Source organism: Dryas octopetala, chromosome 2 (genome assembly GCF_963921425.1).
Source record: "Dryas octopetala chromosome 2, drDryOcto1.1, whole genome shotgun sequence".
NCBI classification, from domain to species: Eukaryota; Viridiplantae; Streptophyta; class Magnoliopsida; order Rosales; family Rosaceae; genus Dryas; species Dryas octopetala.
Window position 1 is genome coordinate 4,095,386 of NC_141367.1, and position 24,609 is coordinate 4,119,994.

Sequence of the window (24,609 nt, forward strand, 5' to 3'; positions counted from 1 at the left end):
GGTTGGACTAACTATATATATGGTTAATTTTATGCCGAATAGAGGAAGAAAAATGTTGATGAAGATGATCTAGACCGCTCTAGCCTATAGAAGAAAGCTAGGGAAGACTATAATGGGAACTTGACTGAAGAAGTGATGCATGTGGCTAAAGTCATAGTAAGCTACTGAATCTCACAGATTGAGGTTGGATAATTGATTGTGTAGTGATATGCTGAAACTGTTCATGTTTTTCTTATTTTGGCAGAACGAGTTGATGGACAAAGTGAAAGCTGGAAGGTGCTAATGATGTTCTAAGCATGGCATTGGATACTCCGGAGCATGCCGGTAGGGTCAAGGGTGTGGGGGGAAATATCAATCCTTCGGTGTACTTCAACATCCCAAAAAAACCTAGGGATGAGATGACCATGAGTAAGAGAGACCTAGTGGCTATATTGCAAAGGAACAATAGGGAGCTGTTGGACAGAATTGAGAAGTTGGAGTCAATGAACAATGTGGCTACACCAAAACAAGTTCCAAGTACAGGGATGGTCTCCGATAAAGCAAGTTGCTTTGGTGAGGAAAAGGCTAAGGATGCAGAGGTTGATGTTGAAGAGAAAGTTGAAGCAGTGTCGGTGGAAGAGATGGAAGAGGCAGCAATGAAGGTAACGTATGATTCTTTGGTGCCATGTTTTCATATGACAAGTAATATACTTAAGTTTGATTGTTTCTAAGCCAAAGAAAGCTATTGATTACAAATCTGATTTTAAGTTTAAGCTTATGAGTTGTTATGTTTGTGTAGGGAAAATCATGCAAAATGGCAGTAGGAGATGTCGCCAACATTGTTGCATGGGATACAGTGATTGATATGGCATCCAACATAGTACACGGTGTTCCCTTAGGTGAGGGAAATGTGAGGGTTTCAATTGACATTGCCAACAAGGAAGAAGCATTACTTCCCTTCCCGGTAAGGGACGAGTTAATCACAGTTGGGCAGGCTGTTGGAAGCCATGTGGCTTGGCCCCAAGAACTTGTTATCATTGGGAACAAGAAGGTAAATACCAACTTCAGGTCACTTGTGTTTTTCCTTCATATTTCAGCGAGTTACATGTTTGTCACTAGCAGCTTAATAAACCTGCGTCTAGCTAGACATCAGAAACATGCTCTTAAAACTTTTTTTGCGAAGGCCACTGATTCTCTAGAACTAAATGCAGTATTTCCAAGGTTTTAATATTACTATAAAACTATTATCTTCTATCTTCCTAACAGCAGAAACAACATAGACCACTCTTTTATATAAAACTAGCATCTGAAGCAACACAATTTTCTTGATGATTAGCATACAATATCTGCCAAATGAATGAAAAATAAATCCACAGCTACGCAAGAAAGTTATGATCATAATTCCAATATGCCTGATGTGTCTTTGTCTTAGTAAATCACTAACAAGCTCTTGTTTATCTTTGATACCCTATAACCAGAAAAAGCAGGTTCCTGCCATGGTGAAGGAGCTATTCAAGAAGGAAGCAGCCGAAAAACACGTCCCGAAGCAATGCAAGTTGTTGTATCGATTTGCAACGGAAACAATGGTCGCTATTGGCAAAGTCATGAGTAGTGAAGTGGAGGCAGAAGTCTTTGGAGATGTCCGAAGACTTTATATATTAAAAGAGGATATTACTAGCTTATTGGAGATGAAAGAACTTTCAGCCACATGCTTAGTTGTGTACATGAGGTAATTTTACTCTTTCAACCACATGCATAGTTAATTTATTCAACTATTTCTCAACTTGAATTGTTTCTGATACACATGCATTGTAAAAACATTGATAGGCACCTATACGATAGGCTGTTCGAATCAAACATGACTGACATGGTTGGTTTGGTGGACCCGGCACGCATCTCTATGGGAGTTGGAAACCCAGAGCGGAGATCAACCTACCTAGCAAATAGGTTCCAGCAAGGAAAATGCGATCGTGTCTTTTTAGTGCCATTCAATGCTGGGTATCCCTTGACTGGTTGATGTTTTAATGCTAGTTTTATGCTCATGTGTATTTCTTTGGCTAAGTATCGTTCAATTTGACAGTAACCATTGGATTTTGACAATCATTAATGAAGAAAAGGACGTGGTCCACATCATGGGCCCTCTCCCAAGACAAACCAGTAACCCAGCCTGGATGGATGTCATGAACACATAAGTGTCTATTAATATGTACCATCTTACATAATATGGATTGTATATTAAATTGTGATATATAACTTAAATTGATATTTTGTCTAAACTAGTGCTATTAGACAATTTAATGGGGTTACGGGAAGGAAAGGTCCGAAATCACCAACTTGGAAGCATCTCTATGTAAGTGTCTATGTATTACTTAAGTCTTTAAGTTTCTTATGTCTTACACATTGGACTAATTTAATTAAGTATAACTCTATGTAATTTCCTTTGCTTGTCTGTAGTGTCCTAAACAACCGGGTGGTGTTGAATGTGGATATTATGTCATGAGGTACATGAAGGAAATAGTTGATGACACAACCCTTGCATATGAGTCGCAGGTTAGAATACTTACTCCTATTGGGGCAGTTGACTGGTATATTTTGCTATCCTTTGTACAGTTCTAACTTAGGAAACTTGTAAAAGGGAATTACAGGAGGAAGGGATGGCCTAGCTAGGATACTAGTTTGTTGCTGGTTTTTAAGACTTTGTTTTCTGGCTTTGCATATTTTTAATTTTTTATGTGTATTTGTGTTTGGGTTGGTGCTGTGTGCATTAAAGGGTGTGTTTGGGTTGATGGTCTGCATTTCTCTTCTATTTTCATTATTTTTAACTTGCATTATTGCTGAACTCTAGGCTGATACTATGACTACTCATTTATACTTGCATGATCCATTTTTTGAATCATATATATGTGCAGCCATTTGAAAGCCCTTTGAAAGCCCAATTCCCTTATCCATCAGTTTTGCCCTTTCTGTTTGTGGCATGGACCCTTCTTGGCTCAAAACGATTATGCCTCACCCTCTGTACACACTTGTTTACATTATTGTGAATCTTCATCCACTATAGTAAATTATGCATAAATTGTGAATGTCACCTTGAAATTCAAAGAAGATTACCCTACACTTAAGAGGATTCTATCATGCTTTTCCTTATAATTATTACAATGGAATCATTATATTGGATTGGATTGCATTACAATAAATATACTTTTCTCACTGGTTGTGAAAGTTTGTATGGAAGTTAGTTGAGATGGGTCCCCAAAAGGAAAAGGCAACGTGGTGGAGGAGGTTTCCAAGATGAAAATGTAGCAGCATGGAGCGAGTGGGTGGTAGGCAGTACCTTTTGATAGGCTTTGACTTTTATATCTACAAAATAGGTGGTCTAAGCTTGGTAAAAAAATAAATGTCGCATTAGAGCATGTCTTGCCACGCATGAATTGACATGTTTTCTCCAACATGCTCAAGTGAAAATCATCACTAGCTACAGAGAGAAAGAGAGAGATGATTCAAAGTCTCATTTTCTATTTTTCACACTTGTTATTGTCAATAATTCTTCCAAGTTTGTCTGAATTTTGTTAGTTTACCCAATTTTTGCTGAATGCACTTTTCAATACTTTGGGATCCTTGCTGCCATCTTATTAATTAATTCACTTTTCTTTCTTGTTTTCAGTGGAGTAACCTGAAGAACAAGATGAGCAGTTACACACATGAACAAATAGTTGAAGTCCGGGTTGAATGGGGAGATTATGTTTCCATGAATTTTATTTAGACTAACATGCATGTTTTTGGTACCTTTTTGAGCATTTTGTTGTAGATATGAAGATATATACTAGCTAGTTCAGATTCAAATCTTTTTTATAGGCAGAATTTAGGCTTAGCTGAATTGCACTGTCATGCCTTCATTATTTTTGTACATGTTGGCATGTATTTAATTAGGATCTAGCTAGCTAGAGATGGATTTTGTGAAGGTTATGGAGATAGGATAGTGATTTTGAGGTATACATGATGAGGGCTATCCATCTTTTTATATGGATTTGTAATCTTATTTTGTTAACTTCATTACTGAGTTTGGATGTTGGATTCATTTATATGAATGGAAGAATTTAAGTTGGATTACTTTAGAAGCTTAGTAATTGTTGCGTGGATGCATATTTACCAATTAATTTTTATCCATATCAGAAGCATATCAGATTATATAAAAATGCAACGATAAGGAATGATGTTTCAACATCATTTAAAAAACAAAAAACCGATATGTAAAGGATACTTTCATATCAGATTTCAAGTACAAAACCGATATGTTATACACCTTTTATATCTGATTTCAAGTACAAAACCGATATGTTATACACATTTTATATCCGATTTTAAGTACAAAACCGATATGTTATACACCTTTTATATCCGATTTTAAGTACCAAACTGATATGTTATACACCTTTTATATCCGATTTTAAGTACCAAACCGATATGTTATACACCTTTTATATCCTATTTTAATTTAAAAACGATATGTTATCCACTTTTTATATCATATTTTAAGTACAAACCGATATGTTATCCACCTTTTATATCATATTTTAAGTACCAAACCGATATGTAATACACCATTTATATCCGATTTTAATTACAAAACCGATATGCTATACTCATTTTATATCTGATTTTAAGTACTAAGACGATATTGAATACATTTTTTATATCGGTTCTAAAATTACTAATGATATCATAAGTATCTTACATATCGAAATGAAGTTTTTAAGATATAATAAATGATTAATATCTGATAACGATGGTGGTATATCATATCAGATTATCAAACAAATACGATATCTAATATAGTATAGACATCAGTGTATAACTGATATGTAATATGGGAGAATAGATATCGGCACTCAATATATCGGTTAGAAACCTAAATAGATATCGGTTTTTCACTGATATATATTAAGGTTTTTCTTGTAGTGTCAAGAGAGAATGACTCTGTAGAGTGTAGACCCCTTAATCCTATCAATTTAGCCCTTTTGACCAATTGGGTTGGGGAATTTTATTTAGGATATCAATTAAGTAAACATAATTTTATTTTTTATGTCTCGTATAAATATAGAGTTGGACTTTTCATCAAAATATAGAGCTAGAATTTTTTATTTTTTGGGTTATAGAGCTGGACTTAATTGAAGTATATATTTTTCATTTTTTGGCTAGAAAAGTAGATACTCATGGCCAGGTTGCCTCATTTTAGTCTTTCATATGACTGCCTCTGCCTACCTTGAACATGGTATTGGATGTTTATTGACATCAATTAAGTATAAGCAAGGTTGAAAATATCGGAGATATCTTAAATATCAGTACTCAAATTTACGGATATATCGATATAGGAAAATATCGGTGTAAGTCAACAAAAATACATAATTTTTTAGTAAAACTCTAAGAAATATATAATCAATCATCAATTCATATATTAAACAAGTAAAATGCATAAACTATTACTTTCATAATGAGTATATAATATGCAAAAAGATATAATAAACATCGGTGATAATTAGATGAGAGTCCATCTACATCTAGAAATAGGACCTAGCAAGTTCATAATTAATTATATGAGCTTTCATCTACCCCATACAATAGTTGTACCAATTCATGACACTTGAATAGCTCATCATGTATGTTTAGACATGGAACATATACATCTCTCTTGAGCTCCCTACATTACCCAATTAATTAACCTAAATTCTACATTCCCAATCTGTGATGCATGTTATTGTAAATTAAACATATTTCACTAAATCTTATGCCATAGTAAATCAAATGTATTTCACTAAATCTTATGTCATAGTAAATTAAACATATTTCAATAATCTTACGCCATAGTAAATTAAACATATTTCACTAATTTTTTTTATTGAACATATTACATTAAATTAAACAACCATATTAATTTCAATTAAAAGTTACATATACCACTAACATATTAATTATTCTCTTGTTCTTACTTATTTTGAAAGAAAAAAAAATAAAATAAAAAGCCCAACTGAGAGACCACCAGCCCTTTTGACCACAAAAAAAAAGAAAAAAAAAAAAAAAGTAGCCCACCAGCCCCACGCCCCCACCCACAAATTTAAGTAAACCTATTAATTAACCTACCCACCCACATTTCCCAAGTTCTCAAGCACAAAAGCCCACCCACGCTCTTCTTCAAAATACAACATGCAATGTGAGTCTGTGAAAGAGAGAGTGAGAGCAGAGAGCGAAAAATGCAGAAAAAATTGAAAGATAGCATACCTCAAATCTCAATGAAGTATGAACAAATCAACTGAGTTTGAACTTTGAAGGCTGAATTGAAGAGAAGCCAACTTGAAGTGAAGAAACAAAGGATGTGAGAAAGAGTTTCTGCATTTAAATTTTTGAAGTTTTCAGGAACCAGCCTATAAGATATGGATAGAAAATGATGGGAAGGTTGTAAAGGATGGGAAAGAAAAGTTGGACAAAGTCAGATTGTGGAAGACAAGATGAGTGCTTGTTTGAATTTACTGGCCGATGGGAAATAATTACACTATTAGAAAAACATCGATATACGTACATTAGTGCAAATTAAATTGATGAATAATCTTCATTTCAACTGATGTCTCCAGGGGTAATATCTAATGTACCCTTTTAGACATCAGTTTTTAGACATCAACTTATAACTGATGTCTAATATATGTTTTAATATCGCATTATTTTTAATCTGAAATTAATGATGGACCAAATACATCAGTTTATGTCATTTTCAATGAGTAAATTAAGTGAAACACATATGTTAGATATATAGGTTATCATAAATTATTTTGGAACTGATATAAATTCCTACATTATACATCAGTTTTTGAATTTGTTTAGATATAGTAAGTCACGTATTTCCAAGTATATACATCATAATTAATATGATTAGACATTAGTTTTGATAAAACAGTGATACAAAAGTTGTGTATGGTATCAGTATTGTTTTAAAATATGATATGTAATATCTCTAAAATTACAGTTTTTTGCATTAACTGATATCTTTAATGTTTTTTCCACAAAAAATAGTGATATGTGAAGTGTGGTATATATCAGTTTAATTTGTGGACAAGTGATATAATTGATAATGGTACTTGAGTACCCAAGATAAAACCTGCTGGCAATTTCAAAATACCCATGATTGCTTGCAATTTCACAATACACAAGTGCTTGCAAGTTAAAAATGCCTTCCTCTCATAAATGAATCATCCATACAATATCAAAATGATAAAAGTACTTGGTCAAATTTAGCCAAAAGAGATTACACAATTTAAACTAGCTAGCACATCTACTTAAGCTATCTTATTTCTTATTTCTTCTTTTCAAGCACTTGGTATTCAAAAATCTGCCACAATTTACAAAATATAGGCATGGCAGCAGCACTTGGTCTAAACCAATTGTTCCTTTACAAAAAAATGGCATGGTAGCAGCACCTTATCAAAATTCCATAAGTAGCAACCCTTTATCTACAAATATGCAATATTCCTCCTTAACAAAATAATGGCATTGCAGCATTAGCTAACTATATTGATTTAAACAAAATATCAAGGGACCAAATACCAACATGCACATAATTCAAGTTCCACTACAAGAAAGAGGGACATGAGGCACATAGAAAGTGGGCACAAATACGGATTTGTGACATGTTATTCAATAAGGGGCATAAATATAAATATATTTGTGTTTTGTTATATTTGGCATATGTGATTGTGTCTTTTTTATATGTGTTCTATTATATAAGACATGATTTTTGTGCATTTTTACATATTACTACTTTGAAAGCTGTGCAACAATTTTATTGAAACCCATGTGAGGGCTGAGGAAGTAATTAAATCCAAGGAATAAAATTTTGAAATTTTCGCCGAAAATTTCGTTTTTTAGGAGTATGGAAATTTTAACACCATACCAAATTAATTTCGAAAAATTTCGCCGAAATTTCGTCGAAATTTTCCGAAATCCTTGAAATTTCGGCGAAATTTTCGATGTAGAGACCGGAGAGAGAGAGGGGAGGCAGAGACCGGAGGGAGAGGGGAGGTAGAGCACCGTCGCCGGAGGGAGAGACGAGATCGGAGAGGGAGAGCCGTAGTCGGAGGGAGAGGAGATCCGGGGAGGGAGAGGGAAGAAAAGATTAGGGAGGGAGGAGGGAGAGGCAAGAGAGAGATTATGAAGGGAGGAGAAAAATTGGTGAAGGGAGAAGAAAAGAAAAGCTGGAGAAAAAAAAAAGAAGAAGGCAGCCACTGGATGGAAGAAGACGAAGAGATGAAGACCGGTGGGGAAGAAGAAGGAAAAGGAAGGAAGAAAAGAGGAAGTCACGTGACGTGGGAAGAAGAGAAAAAGGAAAGAAAAAAGAGAAGAGAAAAGAAAGGAAAAGGGAAAAAAAAGAAAGGAGAGAAAAAAAAAAAAAAAAGAGGAAAGAAAAAAAAAAAGAAAGAATTTTTTTTTTTTTGGTAAGATAGATTGAGATTTGAAATCTTTAGGCAATTGGAAAGAAAAAAAAGATTTGAGATTTTATTTGAGGTTTGATTTTGTCATTTTAGTGTTTCGTTTAGTTGTAAACATAAATTATGAAAAAGAAATTTATCATTTTATCATGAAGTTTCATTTACTTAATGTTTGGTTTTCCAATTACGATAATTTGTAAAATTGAAATTTTAGATAAACCGTTGTTGCCGCTACTGTTATCGGATTGGTTCTATTTTAACCCAATTCGGCTTAATTTAACTATCGAAGACCATTTCCAAGTCCCTTTGAGTAAGCTTGCTACTTTCCGTTGCCATATTGGTGATTTATTCGTGTAATTTTATTATGTAATTATTAATTAGTGAAGTATTTTTTTAACAGTATTGTCTCCGGCGCGCATTATATTCATCACATATCACATGAAATCTACTATATTATTTGATTTCTTCAATGTTTTTTATTAATGTAGTAGATAATATGTTAAATAAACATATGGTCAAATTTCATTCAAAATTTCCATATTTTGATAGCAATTTTTGTCGTTTTTGTCCAATTTTATCAAAATCGAAATTTTAATCGAAATTTCCGCGAAAATTTCCATCGAAATTTTTATCGAAAATTTCCTCGAAACCGAAATTTTACTCCTTGATTAAATCTACTCACAAAATTAAAAATAATATTAAATTAGGTTTATACTCAAATATTTGTACTCTTTTTGACAGGTCATAAGACACAAATATATGATTCATGCTCTTTGTTGCTGTCATAAAACACATATATTACCATTGTTCTACTTGGAAAGTCACCCAAACCAAACCAAACCTCAAACAACTAAAACACAAAAATCAGAAAGTCTCTCACTCACTCTCGAAACCTACTCACTGTCTCTCTTTTAGTCTCTCAAACTCTCTTGCTGTCCAGCGCCGCCCTCTCTCTCTCTCACTCATCTCGTCGTCTCACGCCGGCACTGCCCTCTCTCTCTCTCTCTCTGTGAGTCTGTGACTCTGTCACTCATCTCTATCAGTCTCTCGCCTTTCATCTCTCACTATCCACTACAAGAAATTTGGATTTTAGTGATGAATTTAAAATTCGTCATTAATAATACTGATTTAGTGACCAAATATTTTTATTCATCACTAAAAGTTTGCCCTTCAAAATTTTTTCCCATTAGCCCATTTTCGATTAATTAGTGATGAATTATTTAAGTACTAGTCACCAATTATAAACTCATCACTAAATTTTCTTTATTAGAAATTTAGAATCATCTATAAAATTTCTTATTTCTTTTTTCATCAAATAATTTTTTTGGCCAAAAAGAAATTTGTTTTTTATTTTTTTTGGTAAAAAGAAATTTTATTAATGTTAGCAATTATACTGATTTTATTCTTGTTAAGTTTTATTTTATTTTATTTTTTTCTGATTGCAGATAAGTAGATAAGTGACTCATCTCTCTCTCTCTCTCTCTCTATTTCTCTCGCTCTCTCACTTAGAAGCTCACCTCTGCATCCCTAAATCCTAACCCTAACAATGGCCTCCGATGACCTCTCGACCTTGTCTGTGGTTGGCGAATTTTATTTCGGGCAACCGATTGTTTTGAGATTGTACCAGACAGCTTTCTCTGTCTCTCAACGTAGCAGGAACCAGACAATTTCTATCTCTCTCTAATCGGTGGTAAGGATTTTTTTAGCTTTATTTTCTTTATCTCTATGAATTAGCTTAATCAAGGTAGACTAGCTTGGAGGCTGAAGAAATATAGGAAAGGCCAAGTCGGCAAACTAGGTCAAACTTGGTTCTAGCTGAGATGATGGATATAGATATATATATATATATATATCTGATAATAGGCATAAAATTGGAAGCCAAAATAAACTTAGATCAATAAGAATACCAAAGAGACATCAAATTCGTCTTGTTCTTTGAACGGATTTGCTCTGGGTCTTGTGGATCGCATGGGTGCTGCAATGGGTGTCCAATTGGGTCTATAGTGTTGATATTTATTTCAATTCCATGCCCCAGAATCTTGGTTTTTTTTTTTCTTTCAATTTTATTTTGTATTTTTGTTTGATTCTTTGTTTCTAAATAACATGTTTTATATATCAGTTTCTCTCTCTATATATCGATTCATTTGTGTCTATTAATCATTACAATTTCATCTTGTAAACTTTAGGTTGTAGAGATAATTTCAGGGTTTCAAAACAAGGGATTTAAACTGACTACACAAATCTCCTTTCAAAAAAGAAAAAATAACTAAACAAATGAAAGAAGGTTGGAGATAGAATCTCAACAACATAAATAAATCATATCTTATGTGTTTGGCCCGATTTTAATGGAATGATTTGGGTTTAAGGCAAGAGAATTGAAGGCCAAGGCCCAAAATGGTCCTTTTAGGTGGTCCTTGTTTTTGTAGTTCTTGATTTCATCACCTTGAGTTTGATAAATGAAGGACAAGGCCCTCTTTGGCTTTAACAAAAAATCATACAGAAGGACAAGGCCCTCTTTGGCTTTAACAAAAAATCATACAGATATAAGAGCCACCAAACTACACTCATAGTAGCATCTTTGCTGCCATTGTTTGCTTTGCTTTCAGTTTTTTGCCTGTCCTTTCTTTCTTTCTCTCTCTCTTATTCACCTTCCTTTTTCTCTCTCTTATTCACCTTCCTTCTTTTTTTTTAGCAATGGACTTATGGTGCTAATCACTGAATTATCATCATCATTATATGTATTTACCAAGATGTGTCTACATGCCGTTTGAACAATGCTGTCTGTTTGGGCCTCTTTCTCATTACTACAAATGAAGCATACGATGGGTGATCATATAAAAAAGAGGTATGTGACTCTTGTAGTTTTAATTTTTTTTTTTTTCATAGTTGGCCTCTTGATTTTATTATTTTTCTTCAGTTTTAGTTGTGTGGGATCAGAAGACAGGACGTTCATGAGGCTTTGGGTTTGTCTCATTCCGAAACCAACAGGTAGTATTTTTCAATTTGGTGTCTTTTGGAATGCATGGGATCTTGAATTTGTTCTGAATGGTATTTTGTAATGGATTGGTATCTGAAAGCAAGGGATTTGGATGTAGGAATTTAAGTAATGGCTTTGATATAGTCAGGAATTTAAGATCATAAATAGTTTCCCCATTACATTAAGCAGTTCTTTCCTGCTTTAAGAAAAGAGAAATGAAGTAGTTGAAATATAGTGCCAGCATAAGTTAAGAATCAAACATCTCTTTTCTGTCTTTTTTTTATTTTTATAGAGAAGTCAAAAGTTACACCTTTTTTATTATCTTTGTTGTTGCTTGGTGAGTTCTGAACAGATAATATGTAGTGACAAGCCTTGTGAATTGTATAGTTTTCTGTTCTTTGAGTTCTGCATGTAGGCTTGGTGTTGTGAAGTGCTTTGCCTCTAATACATGTATTAATTTATTTTGTTATTTACTCTCTGTTGATGGTTCTTTGGTTAAATTTTTATTATTCTTTTTAACAATGAAAAAAATTTTGAATCAAAAGAAACAGCTTTATGATTGATTTTGTGGTGGACTTGATATAGGTGGGAAGATTAAGCAGGGTATTGAAGCATAAAACTAAGATAAAAAAATATTAAGAATTGGGACATGGAAGTTCAGTTTTTTTAGTTTTTTTTTATATGTTTGCAGAATGAAGTTAAGGTTTGGAGCTAGAAGATACTGTATTAAGTGCTATTAGTCTAACTCATCATTTTGTTAATATAACATATCATCTAAGCATGTGAGACCTTAAAATGTACTTTAGCAGTGCATTTTGTATAGATCGAGATTTCAGTACGAAAGCAAATTTTATTGTCTGTTGATGTTAAATGCCCTGTTGAACTTGCGAAACATTTCTATTTTACCAAATATTGAGCACACCATCTCTATTTAAATTATGTATTTGTTGGTTGTTCCATCATTTTCTGTCATGGCTACCTCCACCAGATCATGCATCGATGTTGATGGAACATGGTTTGTGTTTCTTTTCAACAAAAACGAAGAAGTTCCCTAGCCTTTACTTTTATTCCTTTTCTTTTCTTCTTTTTGTTGCTAGACAAATATTAAAGGATATGGCTTAGGCTCTAACCCGATTGTAATGCAGCTAGTATTAAGTACCCTTTTGTAATTAAAATGAGCAGATTTATTCACTTATTCTTGCTTAACGAATAAAAGTGCAGATACTATTTGCTTAGTTGTGAGTGGAGTACTGTATGATGAAGATGCTTAGATGAGAAAAGCAAGGTAAGATGCTCAGAAACTGGGAAAAGCATACTTGAGGATGGGAATGTGAATGTGAATGTTTGTTTTGTTAAAAGTAATTATATAGTTTGTTATATAAGTACTACTTGAATGCAACATAATATGATATGACAAATATATGCTTCCAGTATGCTTTCAATAAATTAAAGTACTCATTTCTTTTTTGCCCTTTTTCAGATCATTGATTGAACTGCCAAAGACTCATGCCTACATCACTCTCGGAAATTCAATCAAGTATAGAGTGTATGCACTTAAGTGTAGTTTTTTCGTTATTATTTTTTTGTTATTATAGATGTAAGCACATAATTTTTTTTAATTTTTATTATTATTTTCTTATATCTGTATGTAAGGATCATGGTCTATTTTCTTATTACGCTTTTTTTTCCGAACAGATTACACAATAGAATTAAGTACTGATTGTCATTATAGTCTATATGATTTGTTTGTAGCATATTATGATGAAATTAACTAATTGCAATTAAATCTTTTTTATTAGGTATTTTTACAATGATTATTTGTCATATCATTTTACTTTCTAATAGGGTTGTACACTATACTAATTTTTTACTAGTTTTAATGGTATAATATAATAACATGTTTGCATATAGTTTTAATGGTACTACACTTCCAGTAGGTAGGATGGTATTCTAGATTTCTAGTGTGTAGCATGTGCTATATATACTTACTAAGTGCAAAATATTAGGTGTAAATATTAACACAAAATGGTCTTCATAGTTCATACTAATTTATATTGTTTATTTATTTATTTTTAAACATAAACTCATTGGGCACATTTCTAGTAGATGTGCCATGTTCGTAACAGTCAGGCCACTGCACATTTGTCAACGTAATGCTCAGAGGGAAGGCACAATTACTACTTGTATTTGTGTTTCCGTGTGTGTGACACAAATATCAAGGTTGTGCCCCATCTTTATGGGTAACGGAGAAAATGATCCCACAAACAAAGGAATTGTACACTACAAAATAACATAAAAATCGATTCATTAAAATAAAAAAATCTTTTACTCAAATTGTGTTTTTTTGACAGGAATCAATAAAAAATAATAAATATTTTTATCCCATTAGATTATATTTCATCCAAATGTAGTAGTATAAGAATGAAGGGAACTATTCCGATTTCATTGAAGTTGAAGAATCAAAGAATTTATTACACAAATTGGGATAATTCAAAAAGTTTTGATTGAATTATGATCCAAAAAGGAAAAAACAATACCGGTCACAAGCATATAATTGTGGCTGTACCATTACCAATGACATTAGAGCATGATTAATTGTGTTTTTTAAAACAAATGACACAAAGATAAGTTTGTGCTTTGTAAATTTGTTCTTGCAGTGTTCACAAAGTTAACATCAATTCCTTCTTTGGCCTTTAAAAAGAAAATTAAATACTCCTGCTAGCTACTCAATTCCTATGGTCAGAGAGATATTTGACGTATTCAGTTCAATTCAAAGATAAAAAATGCGTCCACCCAAAAAAAGAAAAGAAAAAAAAGACAAGATAAACAATGAGAACAACACTAAATATATATAACATAAATATAGCATAACTAGGACTGTTATCATAAAACAAATGCAATCAAACCATTTATACAAATTGTCACCACTCATAACCTAATCAATTTATCAACTAATTTGTAATACAATTATATTAAAGAACTCAAAAAGCATACCAGAGGGGCCAATACTCAGAAGTAATGAAAATCCACATACGAAATACACTAACAGATCTGGCCTTTGAAGGGAATAGAAGCAAGAATTCTGTCAAATGCACTATGCCGACTGCTCTTGACCAGTACTAGATATTCCCCACTATAAACAAATTTTGTAAGTTGGAAGACACAGAATTACAAGCCTTTTCCCATTGAAAATAAAATCCCGGCCAGAAGTTGGTTGTTGAAAAAAGAAAATTACCTGGAGAAAAACCCAAGGACCTCTTCTTTGTGAGCACCGTTGATCAGAGCGTACTAGAATGGGCAGTTGATGTACGTTGCTGTTGATTTTGGCCTGCCATCACTGATAGATTATTGAGAATTTTTTTATTTGGGTTTTGGGGTTCTATAGGAAGAAACTGAAGACATGAATTGATCGAGAATTGGGAGCTTAATTGCAATTTGGCGTATACTAAAAACCCAATTAAAGAGGAAGGGGAAGAACTGAAAATGAAAGAGATAAGAAAATTACCTAAAATAAAATTAAAGAAAAAGAGTGAAGAAAGATGAAATCAGTGAACAGAAGAAGAAGAAAGTGGAGAGCTGAACAAAGAAATGCGTAAAAATGGGGTGGGCATGGTCCAGTCCAATTCAGTTCTCCCCCCAAACCGTGCACTGGACTGTGGAGGTTATCCAGTCCGGTCCGGTGCTGAGAACTGTACATTTTGCACCAGAACTGGACCAAACTGAACCGTAACAAGTTCAGTTTGGTCCGGTGCACTGTTTGGGGCTGGACTAAAAATTGTACTGCACCAAGCCACCAAACAGATTCACAACCCCAAACAGATTCACAACCCCAAATCAACCAAGAAATTAAGAAACAAACCATTGTAAAATTTGACACTGAACACCATTTGATTGAATACATACATCCCAGAGAAAAATTTCTAATGAAAAACAAAACCCAAATTGGATTTGACAACAACAATCGTTTGACTTTACTGTAAAATCAGTAAATCCCTAACCCCTAACCCAAAATCAGTAAATCCCTAACCCAAAATCAGTAATCCCTAACCCCAAATCAAACCCTAAATCAAACCCCTAACACAAAATCAATAATACTGTAAGATATGAGATGGAGAGGCGCTGAGAGAGTGAGAGATCGAGAGAGGAAGATCGCCACGGCCACGGCCACGGCGACGGGAAGAGAGGAAGATGGCAAGGGTGACTTGGCGAGTCGGCGACGGACACAGCTTGAGGAAGACCGCGACGGCGAGAGGAAGACCGCGACAGCGTAAGGAAGACCGAGTCGGCGTGAGGTCTGGATTGCGGGCTCGGGCTGCGGCGTGAGGGCTGAGGGTTTCAGACTTTCAGTCTTTGAATTGAGTTTGATACTTTGATTCGTTTGAAGTCTTCGAGTTAGTCAAAATGAAACACAGAAACTTTGACTGTTTACTTGTTTAGTGAATAGTGACTTGACTTCAGTCAATGAGTCTGTTTGAGTTTTGTAATTAAATTGGGGTTTTAATTTTTTAAACACTTAAGTCGCTTAAACACTTGTAATTAAATTGGGGTTTTAATTTTCATTGGGGTTTCAATTGTGGTTATATAGTTAATTAGTTATATATGTTATATATGTATAGAGTAATTAATATAATTTAGGGTATATGGTTATAGTTGACTATGAGTCTAATTGGGATTTCATTGTGGTTTCAATTGGGTTTATATACTTATATAATTATATATGTTATATACTTATATATTTATTACTTATATATAATATATGTATAGAGTAATTAACTAATTAATATAGTTTAGGGTATATAGTTATAATTTTATTAAGATATAGGGTTATAGTTGACTATGAGTCTAATTGGGGTTTCAATTGGTTTTATACACTTATATACTTATTACTTATATATAATATATGTATAGATCGAGTAATTAACTAATTAATATAGTTTAGGGTATATGGTTATAATGTATTAGGATATAGGGTTATAATTGACTATGAGTCTAATTGGGGTTTCAATTGGGTATATAGTTATATATGTTATATACTTATATACTTATTACTTATATATAATATATGTATAGAGTAATTAACTAATTAATATAGTTTAGGGTATATAGTTATAATTGTATTAGGGTATAGGGTTATAAAGTTAGCGTTTGTATTGCTTTGGTACAACTTGGAGAGTTTGTGGACCAAATTGACACTTTTTATAGTTAGTGGATTAAATTGAGACTCATTGTAAAGTTTATGGACCATTTTTGTATTTAACTCTATACAGTTTAGAAGAGACACCTACAAGCAATGGTGGCTCAATGGAAAGTGAGGCCTAAAGCGAAACTACACAGAGGCTTTCCAAATATATTATTCAAAAAATCAGCCTTTAGGCTTGCTTCATTTAGTTTTAACGAGAGAAATTACAAATAATGAGAGAAAAGGACAAAAAAAAAAAAGGCAGATCACAATGTACAAATGAAATAGATGTGAGATATCCCCGAAAACAATTCATGAAGCACTTTTTTTTAGTGGAAAGCCTAAGGGAATAAAAAAATCAAAAGTCTCACTAACAAATAATGAAGAATCTCACACCTAAACATTAAATAAGAAAGTAGAAAACCTCTTTCAAAATTTTGAGACCTAATTGACTAATTATAAATATTTTAAGTTTTTTTTTTTTTTTAATAGTGTGTCAAATATTTTCAATATGAGGGAGGCCCTAGGCACAGGCCTTGCTTGCCTTATGCTTGAGCCGGCACTGTTTTCAAAATTTTGAGACCTAATTGACTAATTATAAATATTTTAAGTTTTTTTTTTTATTTTTAATAGTGTGTCAAATACTTTTAATATGAGGCCCTAAGCACAGGCCATGCTTGCCTTATGCTTGAGCCGGCACTGCCTACAAGTTGCTTTCACTACAGTAGCTACATATTTTTCAATAAATAGCTAGCAAGCATTGCTATTCGACTCACTCACTCCAGCTAGCCTAACTTTCAAGTGCCCCAAGTTTCAGCATATCAATTAATTAGCTCAAAGCCTCAAACCTCAAGTTTCATTTCAGTGTTGTCATAAAATGTGTGCTCATGATCAAGTTTCAGCATCTCAAGCTCAAACCACAAATACTGCCAATACTACTCCTGATGTTAATCGACTTTCAGCTAATTTTCCTTCCAGCATTTGGGCGGACCATTTTCTGTCAAATGCTTCCGTGGTAAGTCATACTAATTAATTCCTTAAAGTTAATTAGTCATTCATAATAGATTAATTTTGAATTGTTTAAATTTGCACCATATAAAGAGGTCACTCTTTTTCATTTTTTCTTTTTAAGGCATCCAAGGCTCTTAAAGATTGTTCAGTCAGGGGAGCAAATTTGATCATTTTTTACTAATTTTATTGTCTTTTTTCCAATTTGTCTTAACAGGAAACAAATACTAAAATGGAGCAACGAGTCCAAGAACTGAAGAAAGAAGTGAAGAGGAAGATAATGGCTCCAGTTCAAAATGTTTCACAAAAGTTGGACTTGATTGATGACATTCAACGTTTAGGGGTGTCTTATCATTTTCCAAATGAGATAGACGAAATTTTGCAGCAAATTCACAAGAATTATTATGAAGTCTGTGATGATGGTGACCTTTACACTGTCGCTCTTCGTTTTCGATTGCTTAGACAACAAGGTTATAACATTCCATGCGGTAAGTCCTCCTCTCCTCGACAGTCATAATATCTTTTATAACTGCTTTCTTTCAGTACGGTAATTTTGCTCATGATCATATATGATGCTATAATTAATGCATTGGCGGATCTTGCAGGCATATTCAACAAGTTCAAGGGCAATGATGAAAAATTTAAGGAATCACTTATAAATGATGTGGTTGGATTGTTAAGCTTGTATGAAGCAACACATTTTATGATCCACGGAGAGGATATACTGGAAGAGGCACTAACCTTCACCACCACTCATCTTGAGTCGGCATCAAACCGTTTAAGCCCCCCACTTTCGAAACAAGTGAGTCATGCCTTATATCAGTCATTACAAAAGGGCATGCCATGGATTGAAGCAAGGTACTACTTGTCTCTCTACCAGGAGCGCGATTCACATGACGAAACTCTCCTAACATTTGCAAAGTTAGATTTCAACCTGCTCCAGCAACTCCATAAAGCATAGGCCGGATTGGGAGCAAGGGAGGCAGCAGCGCCAATGGCGGCATCAGCAGGAGTAGCCACGGTAGAGGGAGGAGAGGGATAAGAATCATCAACAAATTTAAAAAGACCATGCCCAATAAGAAAAGGTCGCATCTGACTCTCCCAAAGGAGATAGTTAGTCTCAAAGAGCTTCAAAAAGTGAACCACATTAGGACCCGAGGGAGTAGAGGAAAAGAAGGAAGTAGATGCAGACGCCATGGAAACAAAGAAGGAAGAGGGCTAGGGTTTCTAAAAGAGGAGGGGGACTAGGGTTTCAAAAAGAAGAGAGAAAAGCCCACAAAGTTCGTTAGAACCTCTGATACCATGTAGAAAGGTTAAACTTGATAATTGCATTATGAGAAGAGTACATATATATACACAGCCCAATACGTGTTAACCTAAAGTAATTAGGATTGCTTGATATACAAGAATAACATTAACCACAAGGACAAGAAACTAAAGTCCTAAACTATGAGGGTTTCCTAACAACCTGGAGAAAAACCCAAGAACCTCTTCTTTGTGAGCACCGTTGATCAGAGCGTAGTAGAATGGGCAGTTGATGTACGTTGCTATTGATTTTGGCCTGCCATCACTGATAGATTATTGAGAATTTTTTGATTTGGGTTTTGGCGTTCTGTAGGAAGAAACTGAAGACATGAACTGAAAATGAAAGAGATAAGAAAATTACCTAAAATAAAATTAAAGAAAAAGAGTGAAGAAAGCTGAAATCAGTGAAGGGGAGAAGAAGAAAGTGGAGAGCTGAACAAAGAAATGGCGTAAAATGAGAAGAACAGTTGTTGTCAATTGCAAAAGTTATTAAGGACACGTTGGGTATTTAAAAAAAAATCATTAAACCACATACCGGTTCTTTCCCGCTTCTGGTGAACGAGAATTTCAAAAGCAGCCTTGAGCTGCTTCTTAAAACTGTTGCGAGAATCCCCTCGCTTTTAAAAAAAGCGGTTACAATTTACTTTTACCAAACACTTTTATCAAGAAAATTTTCAATGAAATTATGAAAGCACTTTTAAGACCTTCCACAACAATATCAAACAGAGCCTTAGTTAAATGTTAAAAATGTGAAAATCACATCAGGACGTTATGAATGAGAAATATAACAAAAACAACTTGCAGGGAAGGAAGCGGTTCGACTCTCATTGCTTCCAATTTATCTAATACTTTTTCTGATATTGTGAAATTGAAGAGAAATTACCGAAAAATTGGAAAAAATCGACGAAATTATCAAAATATAGACTGGTAGTGTATTAAAATTTCAAACCTTGAAAAAAGTGAAAATTTTGAAAGTTAATACCCTGATAGTAACTAGTAACTAATCAAAAAATCTTATGCAAGTTTGAGATAATAGGAGAAATAAATTTCACATGAAGTATGTATGACAAATACAAGAAAACCATAAAAGATGGAGTTGGAGAATAAGGCCCATAAGTTTTGTTTAATAAAAAAAAAAAGTAATAAGAAATAAAGCAGATTAAAGTCTCTAGCTGGAAAACTCATGGTAAGGACCGTAAGATTAATCAAACAAAGAAAGTCATCGTGGCCAAAAAATTAAAACAAACAAAGAAAAGTCATGACAGGTGATGCATGTGGTGGTCAAAGTTTAGGGGTAATATATAACAAAATGGATGCTTGAATATGTTTTGGCAGCAGCGATTTATTTTGACCATGTACTTTTCAATTTGCATAGATAAGCAAATGGAGAAAACATGATCAACTAATTAATTGCTTTTCCTCCATGTGGACTTGGAACTCCATCGAGATGAATTGACTTGTTTGGTCCACCCCCATTGGATCTGGGAAATTTTGACACCTACTGTCGGCCGGTGGAATATTTGCATGTTTTATATATTTTGGGAGTGGAGACGAAACAAATATCACTACAAAAAATATGACCAAAGTCCACTAATGATTGGCGGTTATAAAAGGGGTGGCAATTAGCAATAGGAACTAAAGTGCCTCTATTTTAACAAAAATTGGTGGCAATTGAGCAATATGCACTAAAGTTTCAAATTGCCACCCCTTTTGTAGTCGCCAATCATTAGTGGGCTTTGCTCATATTTTTTGTAGTGTATAATGATATTTCCATGGAAATTTTGACACCTATGTCTGTATAGAGTGGAATGTTTGCATGTTGAATATATTTTGACACCTACCGTCTTACGCACGTAGGACCAAAAATATCATTTGACCTTTTATATTTTGTCTAGAAAGAAAAGTTTTTTGTTCGGTGTACGTAGCTGCTACTTCCTAGTACTCATCATTCGGTCCGCTCCACACATTTAGGTGCAAGTTGCTTTCACTACAGTACGTAGCTACATATTTTTCTATAAATAGCTAGCAAGCATTGCTATTCGACTCACTCACTCCAGCTAGCCTAACTTTCAAGTGCCCCAAGTTTCAGCATATCAATTAAGCTCAAAGCCTCAAACCTCAAGTTTCATTTCAGTCTTTGTAACAAAATGTCTGCTCAAGTTCAAGTTTCAGCATCTCAAGCTCAAACCACAAATATTGCCAATACTACTCCTGATGTTAATCGACTTTCAGCTAATTTTCCTTCCAGCATTTGGGCTGACCATTTTCTGTCAAATGCGTCCGTGGTAAGTCATACTAATTAATTTCTTAAAGTTAATTAGTCATTCATAATAGATTAATTTTGAATTGTTTAAATTTGCACCATATAAAGAGGTCACTCTTTTTCATTTTTTCTTTTTAAGGCATCCAAGCTAGGCTCTTAAAGATTGTTCAGTTAGGCCGGGGAGCAAATTTGGTCATTTTTTTACTAATTTTATTGTCTTATTTCCAATTTGTCTTAACAGAGAACAAATACTAAAATGGAGCAACGAGTCCAAGAACTGAAGACAGAAGTGAAGAGGAAGATAATGGCTCCAGTTCAAAATGTTTCACAAAAGTTGGACTTGATTGATGACATTCAGCGTTTAGGGGTGTCTTATCATTTTCCAAATGAGATAGACGAAATTTTACAGCAAATTCACAAGAATTATTATGAAGTCTGTGATGATGGTGACCTTTACACTGTCGCTCTTCGTTTTCGATTGCTTAGACAACAAGGTTATAACATTCCATGTGGTAAGTCCTCCTCTCCTCGACATTCATAATATCTTTTATAACTGCTTTCTTTCAGTACGGTAATCTTGCTCATGATCATATATGATGCTGTAATTAATGCATTGGCGGATCTTGCAGGCATATTCAACAAGTTCAAGGGCAATGATGAAAAATTTAAGGAATCACTTATAAATGATGTGGTTGGATTGTTAAGCTTGTATGAAGCAACACATTTTATGATCCACGGAGAGGATATACTGGAAGAGGCACTAACCTTCACCACCACTCATCTTGAGTCGGCATCAAACCGTTTAAGCCCCCCACTTTCGAAACAAGTGAGTCATGCCTTATATCAGTCATTACGAAAGGGCATGCCAAGGATTGAAGCAAGGTACTACTTGTCTCTCTACCAGGAGCGCGATTCACATGACGAAACTCTCCTAACATTTGCAAAGTTAGATTTCAACCTGCTCCAGCAACTCCATAAAAAGGAACTAGTTACTATTACAAGGTGACTTACTAAACCCTATCACACTCAAATTTGTAATTAGATCTCTGATCAAGTTCTTACCGTGCTACTGAAAACTGAAGCAAATCCTAATTCCACTAAATAATTATGCAATTGATCAGGTGGTGGAATGACTTGGACGTTGGAAACAAGCTACCTTTTGTAAGAGACAGAGTGGTTGAGCTCTACTTCTGTTGGCCTTTGGCAGTCTACTTTCAGCCTGAATACTCCTTCGGTAGGATTATATTAAGCAAAGTTACTGCTGTGGCATCCATTATTGATGACATTTATGATGTTTATGGCACACCTGAGGATCTAGAGCTCTTTACTGATGCTGTGGAGAGGTTTGAACACTTGCCCTCTTATATTCTATATATATAGGAATATGTTTATTGCCTCTATTACTTTTCTCAAATTTTGATTCCCAACTTAGGTGGTAACAATTCATTTGATAGGGTTTATTCTCTTAAATTTTTTTTTTTTTTTTTTTTTTTTGTAGAGTCCAATACATGAATGATACATTAACATCTTCTTTCTAGATCGTATACTAGGGTTTAGGGTTTAGCGGATTAATATATATATATATATATGTTGATCATTAATAATCCTTAATTTTAAATTGAAGTCAGCTAGCTTATTGCAACAGACTGTAGGTTTAGTTAACTGATTTGACTCATTTGAGATTATATATATAGTCTAGCTTATTAATTTTGATGATCTAGGTGGGACATCTCTGCCATGGATCAACTGCCAGAGTATATGAAAGTATGTTATCAGACACTGTTGGATGTGTATAGTGAAATCGAAGAAAAGCTTTCCAATGAAGGAAAATTATATCGCAACCATTATGCCATAGAAGCAGTAAGCCCCAAATTCAGAATCTACTTAATTCCATTCTTAATTTGTGATCAATATTTAAGCCTAAAATTAATTACTGATCAAAATATATTATTAATTTGGGTTGGTGTCTCAAATAGATGAAGGAACAAGTTAGAGGTTACTTCCATGAAGCAAAATGGTTCCACAAGAAACACATACCAACACTAGATGAATATATGCCCATATCGCTTCAGACCGCTGGCTACGAATTGCTAACATCCATATCCTTTGTTGGAATGGGAGATGTTGTTACAAAAGACTCCTTTGAATGGTTGTTAAGTAACCCCCAGGCTGTAAAGGCTGCATCAACAATTGCCAGACTCGAGAATGACATAGCGTCCCGCAAGGTATGTACCTAGCTACTTATAAGTTATAATAATAACAAGTGCATATACGTATATAGAATTTTTCTCTAAAGAGAATATCTACATTTTTCAAAATTTACGGATGTCGATACATTACTGACATGGGGTAGATAGTGTGTCGACATATATGATATGTTGTAGCAAGTTCTGATGTGTTAAAGCAAGTTTTGGAATTTCGTGTCGATACACTGTCTACCCCATGTCGGCACTGTGTCGACTTCCGCAAATTTTGAAAAATGCAGACATCCTCTCTAGAAAAGGATTATATATATATAGCACTAGTAATTAATTTATGATGACATTAATTATGATGTACGTTCATGTAGCTTGAGAAAGAGAGGGGACATGTTGCCTCAGTTGTGGACTGCTACATGAAACAATATGGTGCCTCAGAAGAAGAAGCGATAATCGAACTTCGTAAACAAGTGAATAATGCATGGAAGGACATAAACGAAGCGTGCCTCCAACCTACTGCTGTCCCCATGCCCCTACTAATACGAATTCTCAATCTAATGCGTGCCTGTGATGTTGTATACAAGCATGGAGATGGCTACACTACCAACATAAATGTGCTCAAGGATTCTATAGCTTCTGTACTTGTCGAACCTGTGCCTATATAACCCTAAAATTCAACTTGTCGTATTTCATATAAATTAAATAAGGTCTCCCAAGTCCTATAGCTAATACGTCCTTTAAAACTGTTTCGACAGTGGGAGCTTAATTGCAGTTGAAACCATATCTCCATGAAGTAATTAATATTTGGGATATTGTTTGTCAGTCCTCTTTTCTTTCTATCAATAAAGAATAAAATTTTTTATATGGTGGGTACATATCATTCTCGTTCTACTATAGTTTATGGTCTTGTAATTTGGATCCGATTCTACTTTGTCTTAATATTTACGATTTTTAACTCAATTTCAATGGTTAATAGTGTTAATTATAATTTATTTGAAATTCAGTTCAAAATCACATTTTATTTAGAACAAATTTATGAAAGAACATCACATTATTGGTTGGCTTTCTGTGCAATTCTCAATCATGGTTGTAAAAGAGAGTTTCGATTCACAATTAATGTATGTCACACTACAGGAAAAACTGTAATAGACATCACTTTTTTAATATCAGTTTTTACATTAACCGATATCGTATATTTTTAGATATCGGTTAATTTTGTAGATGATGTC

The 24,609-nt window shown here is 34.0% G+C and overlaps 1 protein-coding gene and 1 long non-coding RNA gene across 5 annotated transcripts; both read left to right on the forward strand.

Moving 5' to 3' along the window:
• The first annotated feature begins 9,916 nt into the window (after positions 1–9,916).
• On the forward strand, positions 9,917–13,078 carry LOC147292586 (uncharacterized). Of its 3 annotated transcripts, none has more exons than XR_015120325.1 (5): positions 9,917–10,140; positions 11,143–11,295; positions 11,368–11,438; positions 12,644–12,712; positions 12,908–13,078. It is a non-coding gene; the product is annotated as an uncharacterized LOC147292586 (long non-coding RNA). The 3 variants fall into 3 exon arrangements; XR_015120324.1 differs by having other exon boundaries at positions 12,649–12,712; XR_015120326.1 differs by lacking the exon at positions 12,644–12,712.
• A 4,765-nt stretch (positions 13,079–17,843) lies between these two features.
• LOC147292587 ((-)-germacrene D synthase-like) lies at positions 17,844–24,242 on the forward strand. Of its 2 annotated transcripts, XM_086234484.1 has the most exons (7): positions 20,982–21,204; positions 21,424–21,694; positions 21,812–22,184; positions 22,304–22,525; positions 22,904–23,042; positions 23,159–23,407; positions 23,752–24,242. In XM_086234484.1, the coding sequence occupies exons 1-7, from the start codon at positions 21,067–21,069 to the stop codon at positions 24,043–24,045; spliced, it is 1,686 nt and encodes a 561-aa protein (XP_086090610.1). In that variant the 5' UTR covers positions 20,982–21,066; the 3' UTR covers positions 24,046–24,242. The 2 variants fall into 2 exon arrangements, with proteins under 2 accessions (XP_086090611.1, XP_086090610.1); XM_086234485.1 differs by lacking the exons at positions 20,982–21,204; positions 21,424–21,694 and adding an exon at positions 17,844–18,102.
• Positions 24,243–24,609: the final 367 nt, after the last annotated feature.